The following is an 18347-nucleotide window of genomic DNA, read 5'->3' on the forward strand; positions in this document are numbered from 1 at the left end:
TGCCTGACAATGACATTGCTAGGTACTTAAAGAACGGCACATAGGTCAAATTTGCATAAAATCTACATATGTTGAGCTTTGTGTACAGAAGTCCCAGGTTCAATCCCCAGCATCTCCAGGTCCAGCTGGGAGATCCCCTGCCAGTCAGTGTAGACCAGGCTTCCTCAAACTTGGCCCTCCAGATGCTTTTGGCCTACAACTCCCATGATCCCTAACTAGCAGGGCCAGTGGTCAGGGATGATGGGAATTGTAGTCTCAAAACATCTGGAGGGCCGAGGTTGAGGAAGCCTGGTGTAGACAATACTGAGCTAGATGACCCAAGGGTCACCTGGCAGCAGCCGTTCCATCAGGTGGCAGGAGAGGAGCGGAAAGAAGGGCCAGGGCCGTCCGACCAGCCTTGTTGGGCATGTCCTTCCATGGCATTTTTCTGGCCCAGTTGCCCATTAGAAGAATTCATTGAACTTGGGCAAAAAAAATGAGAGGCACAAATACAAGATGGGTGACACCTGGCTTGAGAGCAGTACATGTGAAAAGGATCTAGGACTCTTGGTTGACCACAAACTTGACATGAGCCAACAGTGTGACGCGGCAGCTAAAAAAGCCAATGCAATTCTGGGCCTCATCAATAGGAGTATAGCATCTAGATCAAGGGAAGTAATAGTGCCACTGTATTCTGCTCTGGTCAGACCTCACCTGGAGTACTGTGTCCAGTTCTGGGCACCACAGTTCAAGAAGGACACTGACAAACTGGAACGTGTCCAGAGGAGGGCAACCAAAATGGTCAAAGGCCTGGAAACGATGCCTTATGAGGAACGGCTAAGGGAGCTGGGCATGTTTAGCCTGGAGAAGAGGAGGTTAAGGGGTGATATGATAGCCATGTTCAAATATATAAAAGGACGTCATATAGAGGAGGGAGAAAGGTTGTTTTCTGCTGCTCCAGAGAAGCGGACACGGAGCAATGGATCCAAACTACAAGAAAGAAGATTCCACCTAAACATTAGGAAGAACTTCCTTTTTAAAAAAAAAAAAATATTTTATTGCATTTTTTAAGAAAGAAAAGAAAATCACATAAAATTCCATAACAAACAGCGAAAACATGGCTAGACAAAGATATAGAATCTATAATATAACAAGAAGAAAAGAAAAAATCGCATCCTTTCATACATTATTTCCATAGCTCTCTGGACTTCCTCACGTCTCCCTTTCCTGCGTTCTCCGTAGAAAAGTTATGTTCCGCAATTTATTACCTTGTTTCAGATCTTATGTTCTAATTCTGATATGTTATGCCTCTAGTTTTAAGTGTTTCCATCAGATATTTAACTGCTTAGTTTAGGCATAACGTTACTTCAAATCTCATCTTTATAGTTCAACTTATTCTCATACATTTCTCATCTAGGCTACTGATGCCATATTCTTTCCTTTCATGCACTTTCTTTTTTTTTTTTTAAATTCTTTTTATTGGTTGATTCCATAAGAGAATAGAAACTAACACAAAAATAAACATAGAAAGCAAAAAGAAAATAATACACAAACAAACAAAGAACAAAAAGGAGGAAAAAAACACACAAATTTATAATTTTCACATCAGTCCAATTACTTCGCTATCCCTTTCAAGACTTCCTTCAGCTTGTCCGTAAATCATTCGAAGTAGTCAATAAAGTTACGCATTTCCCGGCTTCTATTGCCATTATACCTTTCTCTATCTCCTATTTTCTTTGTACAATAGCTGATAGTCTTTCACAGTACATCTCTGATCCCTTTAGCGTTGTTTGTCCCTCACTAATATGTTCCAGGTAATCTACGTACTTTCCCCAATCCTTGATGAACTTTTGGTCTCTTATATACCTAATTTTTCCTGTCAATTTATCCAATTCCGCGTAGTCTAATAGCTTTAATCTCCACTCCTCCACCGTTGGTATTTCCTGCTGTTTCCACCTCTGGGCTAAGACTACCCTTGCTGCTGTAACTGCATAATATACTAGTCTACAATCTTCCTTTTTTATCTCGTGCCCCAGTACCCCTAATAGGAAGATTTCCGGTTTCTTTGTGAACGTCTATTTTAAAATCTTCTTTAGTTCAATGTAATTTTTTCCCCAAAACTGTTTCACTTTTCCACACTCCCACCACATATGGTAGAAGGAGCCCTCTTTATCTTTACATTTCCAACACTTGTTGTCCACTTTATACATTTTCGATAGTTTCATAGGTGTTAAATACCACCTGTAGAACATCTTCATGACATTTTCCTTTATCGTTATGCACGCTGTAAAATTTAGCCCATCCTTCCAAAGTTTCTCCCAATCCTCGAATTGTATATTGTGACCTACATCCCTTGCCCAACGAATCATCACCGATTTGACTTCCTCATCTCCTAAGTTCCAATCTAGCAACATCCTGTACATTTTAGATATGATTTTCGCTTCATTGTTTATAATCTCCATCTGAAATTTAGAATCTTTATCTACATAACCTCTTTCTTTGATATCTTTTCTAAACATCTCATTCACCTGAAAATAATGTAACCAGTCATAAACATGCTCCTTGACTTGCTCGTACGGTTTTAATTTCCATTTCCCGTCTTCCTTAGTTAATAACTGACTGTATGTTGCCCAATTACTTCTAATATTAATAGTCTTCACACTCATTTCTTCAAGAGGTGATAGCCAATGTGGTGTTTTGAATTCTAACAGATTTTTATACCTTTCCCATGTTTCGATTAGTGGCCCTCTAAAGATATGGTTTTCAAATCCCTTATGTACTTTCCTTTTATTCCGCCATAAGTAGGCGTGCCAGCCGAATCTGTTGTCGAAGCCCTCCAGATCGAGTAGCTCCTTATTCACCAACTTTACCCAGTCTTTTCTCCAGCAAAGGCATGAAGCCTCGTAGTATAGTTTCAGGTCTGGCAGGGCGAAGCCCCCCCTTTCCTTTATATCTGTTAGTAGTTTAAACTGAATTCTAGGTTTTTTGCCCTGCCAGATGTATCTTGAAAGTACTCTTTGCCATTCTTTAAAGATTTGGCTCCCCTTAATTATAGGGATGGTTTGGAATAGGAACATCAACCTTGGTAAAACATTCATCTTAATTGTATTGATTCTTCCCCAGAATGACAGTTTCAACCCTCCCCATATTTCCGAGTCCTTTCTTATTTCCCTCCACGTCGGCTCATAGTTATTTTTAAATAGGTCTATATTTTTAGGTGTTATCCAGATACCAAGGTATTTCACTTTCTTGACCACTTCTATCTGTGATTGATGTTGAATTGTTTCTATTATCTTTTGGTTCACATTTTTGCCTATCATTTTCGTTTTTGTCTTATTTAATTTAAAGCCTGCGACCTCTCCAAACTGGTCTATTTCCTTCAATATATGTTCTATTGCAGTTGTTGGATCTTCTGACATTATTACTACGTCATCGGCAAAAGCTTTAATCTTATACACATTCTGTCCAATTAGCACCCCTTTTATATTTCCATTTTGTCTTATTGAATTCAAAAGGACTTCTAGTACTATTATAAATAATAACGGGGAGAGTGGACAACCCTGTCTTGTTCCTTTCTGAATCTTTATCTCTTCTGTCACTGTATTATTTATTATCAGTTTGGCTTTCTGCTCGGTGTATATTGCTTTTACCCCGTTGAAGAAATCGTTTCCCACATCCATATATTCTAAGTTTTTCAACATAAAGTCCCATACCACGTTGTCGAAAGCCTTCTCGGCATCCACGAACATCATTATCACTTGTTTATCAATCCTAACAGATAAGTATTCTAACATATTAATTATGTTTCTTGTATTGTCTCTTATCTGCCGACCTGGCAGAAATCCCGCCTGGTCCTTATGAATAATTTCTGATAACAACTTCTTCAACCTCCTTGCAAGGATTCCTGCAAATATTTTATAATCTGTGTTTAATAGTGAAATCGGTCTGTAATTTTTAACTTGGGTTCGGTCTGCATCTTGTTTAGGGATGAATGTGATGTATGCCTCTTTCTAGGTCTCTGGGATTTCTGCTTTCCTTAAAATATTGTTCATCGTCTCTTTCAGAGGACCCATCAAAATGGATTTCATCTCTTTATAATAGCCTGCAATAAATCCGTCAGGGCCTGGCGCTTTCCCCCTCTTTAAATCTTTAATTGCTTCCTCTATCTCCTCATTTCCAATTGGGGTGTTCAATCGTTGTTTTTCCTCTTTTGAGATTTTCTGCACCCTCTTATCTTTCAAAAATCTCTCTATCCTCCTTAACTTGTTTCTCTCTTTATTGTTGTACAAACTCCTATAATAATTGAGGAACTCCCTCCTAATTCCTTTTGGGTCAGTTATTTCTTCCCTCCCCACTATTATTTTGTTTATTGCACCCTGTTCCTTTCTTTTTTTGATTTGCCAAGCAAGCCATTTGCCTGATTTATTCGAAAATTCAAATTTTTTTTGTCTTAGTCTTTTGATGTTCCACTCCACCTCTCTATTTATTATTGTGGCAAATTGGGCTTGTAGGATTTTAATTCTTTCTTTTACCTTCTGGCAGTTAGGTTTCTGAGATAGTTTTTGTTCGTTTACCATTATCTGCTTTAGAATTTCTTCTTTACCTTTTTCTCTATTCTTATTTTTAATTGCATTCTGTTGTATAAAATATCCTCTTATTACTGCCTTACTGGCATCCCATACTACATTGACCTTTGTTCCTTTATCACAATTGTCCACAAAGTATTCCTTCAATTTTTCCTGTGCATTTTCAATAATTTTCTGGTCATCCAGGAGATGATCTTTCAGTCTCCATCTAAAGGTTCCTGTCTCTAAGCTTTCCAATTCCAACTCTATCGGACTATGGTCCGAGATTACTCTCGGTCTTATTTCTATTGATTTGGCTCTTGGACATAACTCCCTTGAGATCCATATCTGATCTATACGTGACATCGACTGATTAGGTTCGGAGTGAAAAGTGAATTGCTTATCCAACGGGTGTCTAAGGCGCCAAATATCTATCAAATTACAATTTTCCACCATTGAGAAGAAGGATTTTGGTAATTTTCCTTCTTTACTTACTCCCTCCCTCAGTCTATCCACTTCTAGGGAGACCACCCCATTCATGTCGCCCATTAGAATAATCTTTTGATCCACATATTCTAGTAGCTTCTCTTCTAGGTTTTTGAAGAAATCAGTCTTGTTACCATTTGGGGCATATACCCCAACTACCACTAGATTTTCTCCTTGCCAATTTAGACGGACCCCTATCATCCTCCCCTCTTCGTCTTTAAATACTGTTTTGGCTTCAATCTTATTTTTGATGTACAATACCACCCCTCTTTTCTTTCCCTTATCTGAAGATTCAAATTCGTTTCCCAATCTTTTATTAATTAACACTTTTTTGTGCCTTCTGGCTATATGCGTTTCTTGTAGACAGATAATGTCCAAATTTTTCTTTTTCAAGAATTGTTCAATTTTGTTCCTCTTTTTTTCCTCGTTCATCCCATTGATGTTCCAGTTCCAAATTTTTAACCCCATAGTGCCTTACCCTCACCTATGTTTTCCTTTTCTTTATAAATTCGCTGGTTCTTCTTCTTCTTCCTCCTCTACCTCTTCGTCCGATCCGCCCTCCCCTCCTTCCTCCCCCTCCTCTTTTCCTGGTTCTTCTGGTAGTCCTCCCTCTGCTCCCTCTGCCCCATTTGCCTCTACTTTCAATTCCTTATATTTCCTCAGAAATTTCCCGGTTTCTTCCTGGCTTGATAGCCTATGCCTCTTACCTCTATACGTGAACGATAACCCCTCCGGGAATTCCCATCTAAATTCGATTTTATTTTTCTTCAATGTCTGCGCCAATCGTTTGTAAGAGTCTCTTCGTTTAAGTAATCTGATTGGGATATCTTTAAAGATAACTATGTAATTTCCACCTATATTCAACCTCTTTTCTCTATTCCTTTGAAGAATCCTGTTCCTCATTTCCTTATCTTTAAATGTAATCAGGCAATCGCCTGTAAATTTCTTTACTCTAGTTGTTTTAACCCACATTCTAAATGCGTTCTGTACATTTTTGGTCATTTCCTCAGCTGATATACCCATCCATTCCGCTAGCTCTATTATCAGTTTCTCCTTAATATTTTCGTTTTGAATCTCTGGGACCGCTCTACGTCTCAGATTCACCTCCCTCTGCCTCAATTCATTCATCGCTATAATGTCCTTCATCTCTTCCTGTGCCTTATTTAAATCCATCACTTCTACTTTGATCCTTTCTTTATCCCTTTTCATATCCTTTAATTCCAACCTTGTCCTTTTTAATCCTTCCTCTGTCAGCTGCGTTCTCCTAAATACTTCCTTTATTTGGCCTTTGATTTCATTAACGGTTTCGTCCATCTTTTTATCCATTTTCCCAATCTTGTTATCAACCTGCTCTAATTTATATTCTAAATTATTTTGACTCTGTTTAATTTCCGCAAACATCTTCAAAATATCTGTCTTAAAGTCTGCCTCTTGTTTGGAGCCCCTCCTATCGCCAGGGGTTCCTCCATTCGTTCCTTTCTTTCCTGTATGTGACATCCTACTCTCTTATATTTCCCCACGTCCAGACAATTTCTTTCCCACCGTGGTTATTTCTGATACTTTCTGTATCCCGCTTAATCTACTTTCCTTATACCCACTTTCCGTCGTTATTATTCTAATCAGGGTTACCAGTCCCTTATATATATATGTTTTCAAAAAGTCAGTATAAGGTTTTTGCTGCAACTTCCTCCTTCCTCCACTCGGGATACTCCAACCTCGGAGGATTCTTCACGCCTCCAGTCCAACTAGTCCATATTACTGGGTAGGTGTACCAGAGGAATTAGTGGACGGGAATTAGCGGGAAGCTAGATGGGAGAGGGCGCAGATGGGGGAGGGAATAGGAAAAGGGAGGCGGAGCAGGGGCAGAAAACGTTCGAAGATCAGATAGTCACCATTCTGCCACTGGATGTCCTCAGGTCTCTATGAGCTGGTGTTATTTCTAGAAGTCGGCGTCAAATTTCACCAGCGATTTAGTCTCTCATATATATCAGCATTCCCAGGTTTCCAGTCCCAGCATATTAACTAAAGAGAAAAAAGTTCCTACACGCGGAGATACCAATATACGTGTAGATAGTTATCCTCTTTTTTCCTTTCTCATTCACCACGCTCAAAGGCTCTTAATAGCAGCAGGAGCTTCTCTTCCGGGTTTAGTGTTTCTTGTATTCTAGCCCGACAGTAGAGAAACGCCCCTTCTCCTCTTCACACCCTCAGTTTCATCAAGGACGCCGAGTTCTAATACTTTGTCTCTGGCCCCCCTTCTCTTCCCCCCGCTCTACTGGTATAGCGTTCCTACTTATGAAGTCACTTTTTTGGGGGGGAGATATCTGGAGGGAGACAGTGTATCCGCTAAGGCAACTCACTTTCACTTTCTCCTGCACTGGCGTCGCGTTGCGTCTAGCTTGATTTCGGATTTCCAGCTGAACTCCATTTACCTCTCTTTGTTACTCCGAGGCTTCCTTGGTCCTTTAAGTGCAAAATTTTAGATGTTTTTGCGCTCGGAGTTCTTTAGTCTGAGAGCGTTCCGCTCTCTCTGCAAGCTCAGGGCTTCGCTATCCGACCTGCTAGACCTCTCCGTCGCTCTCTTCGCTTCTTCCGAAGCTACCTGACGGCCAGTTTGGTCGCTCTCTGGTCACACCGGGAACCTGACCTTCTGGACACCCTCCAGAAGTGTTTTAGGGGGTCTCCGCGCCCTGGAGTTACCCCTTTCCTTCAGAATAGCTCGAGTTCTCCCTCGCGGTAAGAACCCTGCTTGCGGTGAGATCGCGGTGCACCGGAAGCCCCTGTTTCATGCACTTTCTTAACATTCATACAGTTTATAAAGTTTTTGTAAATAGTCTTTAAACTTCTTCCACTCCTCTTCCACCTCCTCTTTTCCCAGGTCCCGAATTCTGCCAGTCATCTCGGCCAGCTCCATGTAGTCTATCAGTTGCGTTTGCCATTCTTCCATTAACATTAGGAAGAACTTCCTGACAGTAAGAGCTGTTCGACAGTGGAATTTGCTGCCAAGGAGTGTGGTGGAGTCTCCTTCTTTGGAGGTCTTTAAGCAGAGGCTTGACAACCATATATCAGGAGTGCTCTGATGGTGTTTCCTGCTTGGCAGGGGGTTGGACTCGATGGCCCTTGTGGTCTATTCCAACTCTATGATTCTATGATTCATAAATAAGCACGTCTACCTGAGTTTGCTGATTTCCTCCTTCCTCCTGTTCCATTTTCTTTTTGTTCCATGTCTTTATAGATTATAAGGCTCTGGGAATCAGGATGGGCTGTAACTCAGTGGCAGAGCATCTGCTTTGCATACAGAAGGTCCCAAGTTCAAATCTTGGTATCTCCAGGCAGGGCTGGGAGAGAAGGACCCCTGTCTGAAACACAGAGGAGCTGCTGCCAGTCAGTGCAGACAGTACTGAGCTAGACGGACCAAGGGACTGACTCTGTAGATGGCTGCTTGCTTTGCTAATCCTTTCTTTGCCGTATGGCAGAATAATTAAAGAAAAAGCACCAAATAGATATTTAAATAATAAAATAATTAAAAAGCAAACAACTCTTCTTCCTTTTCCTCTTTTCTTAGCGGGATGATATGGAGTCCATCCCAGGATATTTGTCCCTTCACCAGACTGCTGACGTCATGACTCTCAAGTGGACCCCAAACCAACTGATGAATGGCTCTGTGGGTGATCTGGACTATGAGAAAAGGTGAGCAGCACAGAGAATAGATTATCCTAATGCATATAACAGGATAAAAAAAAGCAGCATAAAAAGAAACTAAAGTAAGCAGCAACATTATAAGCTCAGTCAGTAGAGCATGAGCATCTCAGGGTTGTGGGCTTGAGCCTCATGTTGGGCAAAAGGGGGTGGACTGGATGACCCTCAGGGTCCCTTCCAACACTTCAGTTCTATGATTCCATGAAAAAGTATAGTCATGTCACCCACTCCAAAAATTTATCCACGTTGAAAACAATTGATCAGCCTCCCTCAACCTGATGCCTTGCAGATGCTGTGGACAGCAACTCCCATTAGCGCTAGCTGGGGCTGATGGGAGTTGTAGTTGAAAACACCTGGAAGGCACCAGGCTGGGGGAGGCTGCAATGGCTGCGTTTTGACCTGACAGGAGTATTTTGACCTGAAAGGATGTCATATGCTTTGGAGCTTCCTGGCAGATTTAATTAGAGGAGTTTGATACAGATTTCTGTGTAGATCTTGGCAAAAGGAGCCCTACAGGGGAGCCCAAACCATCTGTGGGCACCTGGAGGAAGGAGACTGGACTACACAGGGGTGGGAGGGTGGTGGAGCTTTCTTCGCTTCTTAGACAAATTCATCGCTAGGAGAGAGCTATCGATGGCTCCTGGTCACCATGGCTCTGCTCTGCCTCCACAGTGAGAGGCAGCTGTGCTTCTGAATCCCAGCTGCTCGAAACTGAAGGTGAGGAGACGACTCTAGTGCACAGGTCCTGCACAGACATCTGGTTGGCCCCTGTGAGAACAGGATGCTGGCTGAGATGGGCCCCTGGCCGGATCCAGCAGGCTTTGCTTATCAGCAGCTGTGCTTGTCCAGATTCCTGCTGACTCCTCCTTCCGCTGGGTGGGGCTCCGTATTCTGGCCTCAAGCACGTTGTCCCAGCTGCTGCATTTCCCCAAAGGTCAAGGGGAAAACGCCTGCTTTCCTGTGTTTGCTTTTGCAAGGCCTCAGGGAGCATGGCTGCACTTTTTAAGCTTGGGCAAAGAGAAGTGAAAGGCAAATGAAACCCCAAAAGGTTCAGTCACCGCCTTTTGAAGAAGGATCTGAAGGGTCGGAGCTTGTCCTGCCCACCCAGGCTCCTCCATTTAAAGCACTACAGTGGTACCTCGGGTTAAGTACTTAATTCATTCCGGAGGTCCGTTCTTAACCTGAAACTGTTCTTAACCTGAAGCACCACTTTAGCTAATGGGCCTCCTGCTGCCGCCGCGCTGCTGGAGCACGATTTCTGTTCTTATCCTGAAGCAAAGTTCTTAACCTGAAGCACTATTTCTGGGTTAGCCAGAATGTGTAACCTGAAGCGTATGTAACCTGAAGCATATGTAACCCGAGGTACCACTGTACAACTCCACTTGAAGGAATCATGGCGTACCCCCAAAGAATTCTGGGAAGTGTAGTTTGGAAAGGGTGCTGAGAGTTGCAGAGGGACTCCTCTTCCCCTCCCAGAGTTACAATTTTCAGAGTGGCTTAACAGTCAATCCCTTTTCAGCAGAAACAGAAAGAGGAATGTGGGGTGTCTGTCTCCTAATATCTCTCAGGGGCCTCAACATTTGGAATAATTGTGTGAATGAGGATTCTAACATTTAAGTCACTTAAACGTTTCAATAAAGCCGAAACGCAACAAACAGCAATTCAGGTTTTATGCAGATTTCTATTCACTGTGATTTAACACTCAAGAGCACTTTTCACGGAGCAGAGGAAGAAAGAGCACTCGGATACAGAGCTTTCAAGTGCGAATCATGCCTGGGAAGGGAGGAGGAAAAGGTGAATAAGTCTTTAGTTGTGCTTGTCAAGGGTTAGGAGGAGAGGAGGGCTGCCCAGCGTTAGAGCCAGTGCACCCTCTGCTGGGGTTGAGGCAGAATGGCCGTCACTCTTCATACTGCTTTGTGCCAGTTGTCAGCAGGGATTTTCTGAGCGAAAGCCTGGACCTTCCGCCAAAGCCAAACACACACACACACAAAGAGAGAGAGAGAGAGAGAGAGAGAAAGTGCCATCCTTGCTCATGTTGCTTGTCAACCTCCCACCCCACCCCACTCCTACTTCCTGGCCGCCACCCTCCTCCCCATTGGGCAGGTGCTGCCTAGCTAGCCTCTAAGTTTGTCATCACACTTTTTTTCACAGTGCTACCTACTGGTGGTTGCGTGAACTGCAGAGCATGACAACAGCCTTAGATGGTTATGCATACAGTGGTACCTTGGGTTACAGATGCTTCAGGTTACAGACGCTTCAGGTTACAGACTCCGCTAACCCATAAATATTACCTCAGGTTAAGAACTTTGCCTCAGGATGAGAACAGAAATCGCGCAGCTGCAGCGATTAACCTCAGGTTAAGAACAGTTTCAGCGTGCCACCACCACCACCAACAGAAGAGGAGCAAGCTTTGGGGGCAGTTGGGGGGGTACCAAAGTAACCACATGATGGCGCTGCAGGCCCTGAGTTGGAATGTGAATGGACTGAACTCCCCCGAAAAAAGGCAGAGAGTATTCCATTTATTGAAAAAAGAGCATTTGGACTTGATTTGTTTACAAGAAACACACGTGACAAGGCTACACAGGAAGTTACTGAATAATAAAAGATTAGGCCAAGAATTTATTTCATCGGATAAAGTCAAAAAAAGAGGAGTGGTCCTTTATGCAAAGGAGAGCCTATCACCAAAATTCATATTTAAAGATGATCAAGGAAGATTTGTTGCAATTGAAATTCAAACGCAAGGAGAAAAATTCTTGATAATAGGTATTTATGCACCAAATGAAGGGAAATCGGAATTTTTTAAGAAGTTACATGAGACTCTGATGGATTACAATATGATTTTGATGGGAGATATGAACGGTGTGGTGTCTACAAATATGGACAAGGCACAGAGACAGGTAGTCACCAAGGATGGAAGACTACCAAAAACTTTCTTTGACATGACTGAAAGTATGGATCTAGTTGATATTTGGAGAACGAAGAACCCCCTGGGAAGAGAGGGAACCTTCTTCTCTGAGGCTAAAATGACATGGACAAGAATTGACCAAATTTGGGTAACGAGAAGACTGGCTCCGAAGACCAATAAAGTGGAAATTTGCCCCAAGACCTGCTCCGATCATAATGCCGTGAAGATGGAAATGAAATTGACGCCAATTGGTTCCTTTAGATGGAGGATGAATGATACTTTGTTTAGGAATGAAGAATTCACTAAGAAGGCCCAAAAAACTTTGAGAGATTATTTTGAGATAAATATGAACACTACTGTGGAAAAAAGAGTAATTTGGGATGCAAGTAAAGCTGTTATGAGAGGATTCTTGATACAACAGAATGCAATTAAGAAGAGAACTCAAAATGAGAAAAAAGATAGAATCCTGGAAAAAATAAAGGAAGGAGAGAAGAAACTGAGGGTGAAACCAAAGTCTCAGGAGATTTTAAAAGAGATAAAGTTATATCAAGTACAATATATGAAAATGATGAATCAGGAAATAGAAAGGAAGATTAAACAGATGAGACAAAAGGCATTTGAATCGGCAAATAAGTACGGAAAACTGTTGGCTTGGCAAATGAAAAAAAGACAGAAACTTAACACTATTCCGAATTTAGAAGTGGAAGGAAAGAACATTCAGAATCCAGTGGAAATTAGAAAGTGCTTCCAGAGGTATTTTAAAAAACTATATACACAGGAGACGCAAAAAGAAATGGACATTGATAAATTTTTGAAAATTAATGGACTACAAAAAAATTCCCAGGAAAATAAGTTAATGTTGAATTATAAAATAACAGAACAGGAAGTAGAAGGGGCCATCCCGAACATGCAATTGGGTAAATCCCCAGGACCGGATGGATTGACTTCAAGATACTACAGATCTTTGAAAGAATGGTTAATACAACCTTTAAAAGAAGTCTGTAATGAAATATTGGAAGGGAAAAAGGCACCAGAGTCGTGGAAAGAAGCATATATTACACTTATACCGAAAACAGAGACTGAAAAGACACAGCTTAAGAACTACCGCCCCATATCACTGCTTAATGTGGATTATAAAATTTTTGCAGACATTTTGGCTAGAAGATTAAAAAAGGTGTTAACAGAAGAAATTCATAAAGATCAAGCGGGTTTTCTCCCGGGCAGACACTTGTCTGATAATACGAGGAATATAATTAATATCTTAGAAAAACTACAAGTGAAGATTAATACTAAAGCAGTTTTGATATTTGTGGACGCGGAGAAAGCCTTTGACAACATTTCTTGGAGTTTTATGAAGAAGAATTTACAGGGGATGGGGGTTGGTCAAGGTTTTGGAAATGGTATAGGTGCAATTTACTTAGAACAGAAGGCTAAATTAATTGTGAATAACGTAGTGACGGAAGAATTTAAGATTGAGAAGGGAACACGACAAGGTTGCCCAATTTCTCCATTGCTTTTTATATTGGTCCTGGAGGTTTTGCTAAATATGATTAGAAAGGACCAATTGGTTAAAGGTATACAAGTGGGAGCCAAACAGTACAAACTGAAAGCATTTGCTGATGATTTGGTATTGACTTTACAGGAGCCAGAATCTAGTACTAAAAGAATACTGGAACTGATCCAAGAATTTGGTCAGGTAGCAGGTTTTAAGTTGAATAAGACGAAAACTATTTTTTTTAAAATGATATTTATTAAAGTTTAACAATTACAAAAGAAAAGAAAAGCAAACAATAAGACGAAAACTTAGGTCTTAGAGAAAAATCTAACTGAGACCGAGAGAGATAAGTTTCAGAAGGAGACAGGATTAACACTGGTTAAAAAAGTGAAATATTTAGGGGTTAATATGACTGCTAAGAACGTGAATTTATTTAAGGATAATTATGAAAAATGTTGGACTGAAGTGAAAAAGGACTTAGAAATATGGTCAAATTTGAAGTTATCGTTGTTAGGTCGAATTGCTGTGATAAAAATGAATGTATTGCCAAGAATGCTGTTTCTGTTTCAAACATTGCAAATTTTGGACAAAATGGACTGTTTCAAGAAGTGGCAGAGAGATATCTCTAGATTTGTCTGGCAGGGCAAGAAGCCTCGTATAAAATTTAATATATTAACTGATGCTAAAGAAAGAGGTGGATTTGCCATGCCAGACCTTAAACTTTATTATGAATCAGCCGCTTTTTGTTGGCTGAGAGAATGGATGCATCTTGAAAATACTGATGTGTTGGATTTGGAAGGTTTTAACAATGTATTTGGTTGGCATGCATATCTGTGGTATGACAAGGTTAAAGCACATAAAGCGTTTAAAAACCATATTGTCAGGAAAGCACAGTTTAATGTCTGGATAAGATACAAAGACCTGTTAGAAAATAAAACCCCGAGATGGCTGTCACCAATGGAAGCAAAGGCTCAGAAAAAACTAAATATGGAAGCCAAATGGCCGAAGTATTGGGAAATTCTGGAGAAAGAGGGAGATAGACTAAAACTGCAGAGCTTTGAGAAATTAAAAAATAGAGTGCGAGACTGGCTCCATTATTATCAAATAATGGAGGCATATAATTTGGACAAAAAATTAGGCTTCCAGGTGGAAAAATCAAAATTGGAAACAGAATTGTTAGACCCCAAAGTTAAGAATCTGTCAAGAATGTATAACTTGCTGTTGAAATGGAATACTCAGGATGAAACGGTGAAATCTGCTATGATTAAATGGGCACAAGATGTTGGACATAACATTATGATGGCTGACTGGGAACAGTTATGGACCACAGGTATGAAGTTTACGGCATGTAATGCCTTAAGAGAGAATTTAATGAAAATGATCTATAGGTGGTACATAACACCAGTCAAGCTTGCAAAAATCTACCATTTGCCTGATAACAAATGTTGGAAATGTAAGGAGACTGAAGGTACATTCTTTCACCTTTGGTGGACATGCCCAAGGATTAAGAACTTCTGGGAGATGATTTATAATGAAATGAAAAAGGTATTTAAATATACCTTCCTGAAGAAACCAGAGGCCTTTCTCCTGGGCATGGTCGGCCAATTGGTGCCAAAGAAGGATAGAACTTTTTATATGTATGCTACAACAGCAGCAAGAATACTCATCGCAAAGCACTGGAAGACACAAGATCTACCCACCCGGGAAGAATGGCAGATGAAGCTGATGGACTACATGGAATTGGCGGAAATGACTGGCAGAATCCGAGACCAGGGAGAAGAGTCGGTGGAAGAAGATTGGAAAAAATTCAAAGTATATTTACAGAAATACTGTAAAATTCATGAATGTTAGAAGGATGCTGGAATGAAGTTACATGGTTTTAGCAGAAATGTTATAAAGAACTAAGTAAAAATAGATTGTCAATGGGCCAAAGTGTAAAATTTAAGGTTACAATGTGTTAAGATATATTATAGAACAAAAATTGAGAAAGATGGAAAGGATTTGCTGAAATAGCTAATTGAATTAGATTACAAAAAAGGGAGGTGTGAGGAGGTCGATGAAACAAGTAAATGAAAGATAAAGATATGGAAATACTGGATGTGTTTTTAAATGTTTTTGTTTTTAAATGCTTTTGTTTTTCTTATTGTTTTGCTGTATTGTTTTTTTTATTTTACTTTTTATTTTTGATGTATTGTAACTTTATTGTCTCTTTTTTTTCTTTTTTCTGTAACTGTTAAACTTTTAATAAATATCATTTAAAAACAAATAGTTTCAGGTTAAGAGCGGACCTCCAGAATGAATTAAGTTCTTAACCCGAGGTACCACTGTATAAGAAGATATATCTAGATAATGGTCAATGGTGGTGTCTTAACAGGTTTAGAATCATAGAATTGTAGTCTTCGAAGGGACCACGGGGGTCATCTAGTCCAACCCTCTGCAATGCAGGAATCTTTCGCCCAATGTGGTGCTTGAAGCCACAACCCTGAGATTAAGAGTCTCCTGCTCTACAGACTGAGTTATCCCAGGTTTCCTGCTGAAATGTAATTATGCAGAGTTGCACCAGCCATACTGGTAGCTTAAATGATAGCTTCAGCTGCCAATCAGCAATGCTGCCATCATCTCTACAGGTGAGCTAAATTTTCATAACCAGCTCTTGCAATTTCAGTGGTCCAACAGGTGGGAGCCAGTCTGAAAGATGATGCATCAATTGCATGTTAACTCAGAACTTCAATATTATTCACTAAATTGGTACAAAAACTGGTAGCATAGATGCAGTGAAAATTGCAGCTTCATTTTTTAAAGTGAGAGAACTCACTGTGGAAGGATTCTCTAATATTGTGGAACTTACTGCCACAGAATTTGGGATGGGTCTCTTTTTTTCATTGAGCATTTGCCAGGAGTTTAGTTTTGCTTATTCCCACTCCATTTTCTTCCTGTTAGAGGTGGATGTGGGGCTGACCCTTCAGGGAGTTTTCTGAGGGTGACGCCGATGGGCTTTGTTCTTCCCTCTCACAGCATCTACTGGGACTACGCCATGACCATCCGCCTGGAGGACATTGTCTACCTCCACTGCCACCAGCAAGGTAAGAGAGGGGCTAGTTCCGCTACAGAATCTGCTTTGGTCGCCCTGTCTGGTGGTCAGTCCAGTTTGGGCTCTGGCTCCACCCACGACTGACCTGGAGGGGGAGCAGGAGAGAAGCACCCCATTCTCTGGAAAGAGAGTAGAAGCTTCTCCACATCAAAACCAGAAACCTGTTGTATGTACGAGGGGATTTAAAGGGCGCACGAGGGGTCCATTGTTGACATTAAGCAGAGGTGTGGGTGGCCCTAGGCCATTTGGGGGTGGGGGCAACAAAATGCTTCTGTCTCCCCCTGGAGCCCAGTGGGGTTTCTTTGGACAGAATCTGGTTCTCACCTCTTCACTCTTTTCCGTCTCTCTCCCCTCACCCGCTTTCTCTTGCCAATAGTAGACAGTGGGGGCACAGTTGTCCTGGTAAGCCAAGACGGCATCCAGCGCCCACCACTGCGATTCCCGAAAGGTGGGCACCTCCTGCAGTTCCTCTCCTGCCTAGAAAATGGGCTCCTGCCCCATGGCCAGCTGGACCCCCCTCTGTGGTCACAGAGGGGGAAGGTAAGGCTGGCTGCAGCCTGGGGGGGGGTGAGGGTGGCCTCTCATGGGTTGGCCTCTCACAGCTCCGGACTGGTAATCTCCACTCAAAAATGACTTTGTAGAGCTGGAAAAGGACACTGAGGTGATCAAGGGGGGTGGAGAACCCTCCTACAAGGAAAGGCTGCAGGGCTTTGGACATTATAATTTAGAGAAAAGGCAAATCATGGCTTATCCACACCCTTTTGCCCTGATCTTTGCAGCCACAGTCCACACTTAAAAGCTCCATGTCCAAACATTTCTTCTTCTTTCTTTGGCTCCAAGCTGTCCCCACAAAAACCCATTCTTTAAAGCTCAATCGGAGCAAACGTCAATTTGGGTTTTCTGCCGAATGACATTTGCTCTGATTGAGCTTCAAAGAATGGGGTTTTGTGGGGAAAGCTCTGAGCAAAAAAAGCACAACCCCAACCCCTGCTCAGACCTGGAGCTTTTAAGTGCAGTCTGTGCCTGGAGACAGTGGAGGAAGGCAAATGTGCATAAGGCCTAAGAGGAAACCTGATGGAAGTTTATGAAGTCATGCATGGCATGGAGAAAATGGAGAGGAAAATGTTTTTCTCCTTCTGTCATTACACTAGAACTCATGGGCATCCAATGAAGTTGAAGATTTTAAGGTATATAGACAACAGAAAGGCCTTCTTCACATAGTAAAACTCTGGAACTCCCTCCCACAGGAGGCAGTAATGGCCTCCAACTGAGATGGTTTTAAAAGAGGTCTAGACAAATTCATAGAGGACGAGAGGCCTATCGATGGCTACTGGCTACGATGGCTGCACTCTGCCTACAAGGTCAGAGGCAGCAGTGCTTCTGAATGCCAGTTGCTGGAAACCACTGGAAGGGAGAGGGCTCTTGCGTTTGATTCCTGCTTGTGGGCTTGGCAGAAGAGGCATCTGGTTGGCCACTCTCAGGACAGGATGCTGGACCAGATGGGCCTCACTGGATGGATCCAGCAGGCTCTTCTGATGTTCTTATGAACTGTTCATGGGCTCTGGAAGTGGCTGGTGCAAGAAGGGCTTTGTGGGTCTTCTGTTCTTCTGCTGTGCTTTTAGAGGGGTTGAGCCCTCAGGAGCCCATCGAGGGCGCCTGCTGGAGCTCAAGGTCTGTCAAAGAGCTCCTGCTTTGCAAGGGGAAGCCCCTCAGCTCAGGCCCCAGTGGCATCTCCAGGGAGGGCTGAGCAGGAGGCTCTGGGTGTATTCTATCTGGAGTCTTATCGTGTGATTCTAATCCTGCATATAGGTTTTTAAAAATATTAATATTCTTCTGAATATCAGTACTGTAGCTAGAAATCACAGGAGGAGAAGGTGATCTTGTGCATGGGTCCTGCTTGTGGGTTTCCCATTGGAGCATCTGGTTGGCCACTGTGAGAACAGGATTCTGGACTGGACAGGCACTGGCCTGATCCAGAGGCTCTTCTGATGTTCTTTCCGGAATGAACCCTTGTCGTGAAATATTGTTTTAATCAAATTTAAAAACTGAACGAAGAAAATCAGACTTGAAAAGCAACGAGGGAAAGCTGTGCTAGGGAGGGAAACCTCTGCGATAAGGGGAGACTGT

The 18347-nt window shown here is 41.9% G+C and overlaps 1 protein-coding gene across 13 annotated transcripts in view; it reads left to right on the forward strand.

The window, feature by feature from the left end:
• Positions 1-18347, forward strand: part of SGSM1 (small G protein signaling modulator 1) — a 95675-nt gene that overhangs the window by 29233 nt on the left and 48095 nt on the right. For 8 of the 13 annotated variants that reach the window (XR_013390518.1, XM_077917749.1, XM_077917759.1 and 5 more), the window contains 3 exons: positions 8596-8720; positions 16070-16212; positions 16597-16760. Coding sequence is in view for 12 of the 13 variants with exons in the window: in XM_077917749.1 (XP_077773875.1) it covers positions 8596-8720; positions 16070-16212; positions 16597-16760 (432 nt within the window). In the remaining variant the exon portion in view is untranslated. The remainder of the gene's footprint in view (positions 1-8595; positions 8721-16069; positions 16213-16596; positions 16761-18347) is intronic. The other 5 variants (XM_077917751.1, XM_028702076.2, XM_077917758.1 and 2 more) reach the window with 3 other exon arrangements.

Source organism: Podarcis muralis, chromosome 13 (genome assembly GCF_964188315.1).
Source record: "Podarcis muralis chromosome 13, rPodMur119.hap1.1, whole genome shotgun sequence".
NCBI lineage: Eukaryota > Metazoa > Chordata > Lepidosauria > Squamata > Lacertidae > Podarcis > Podarcis muralis.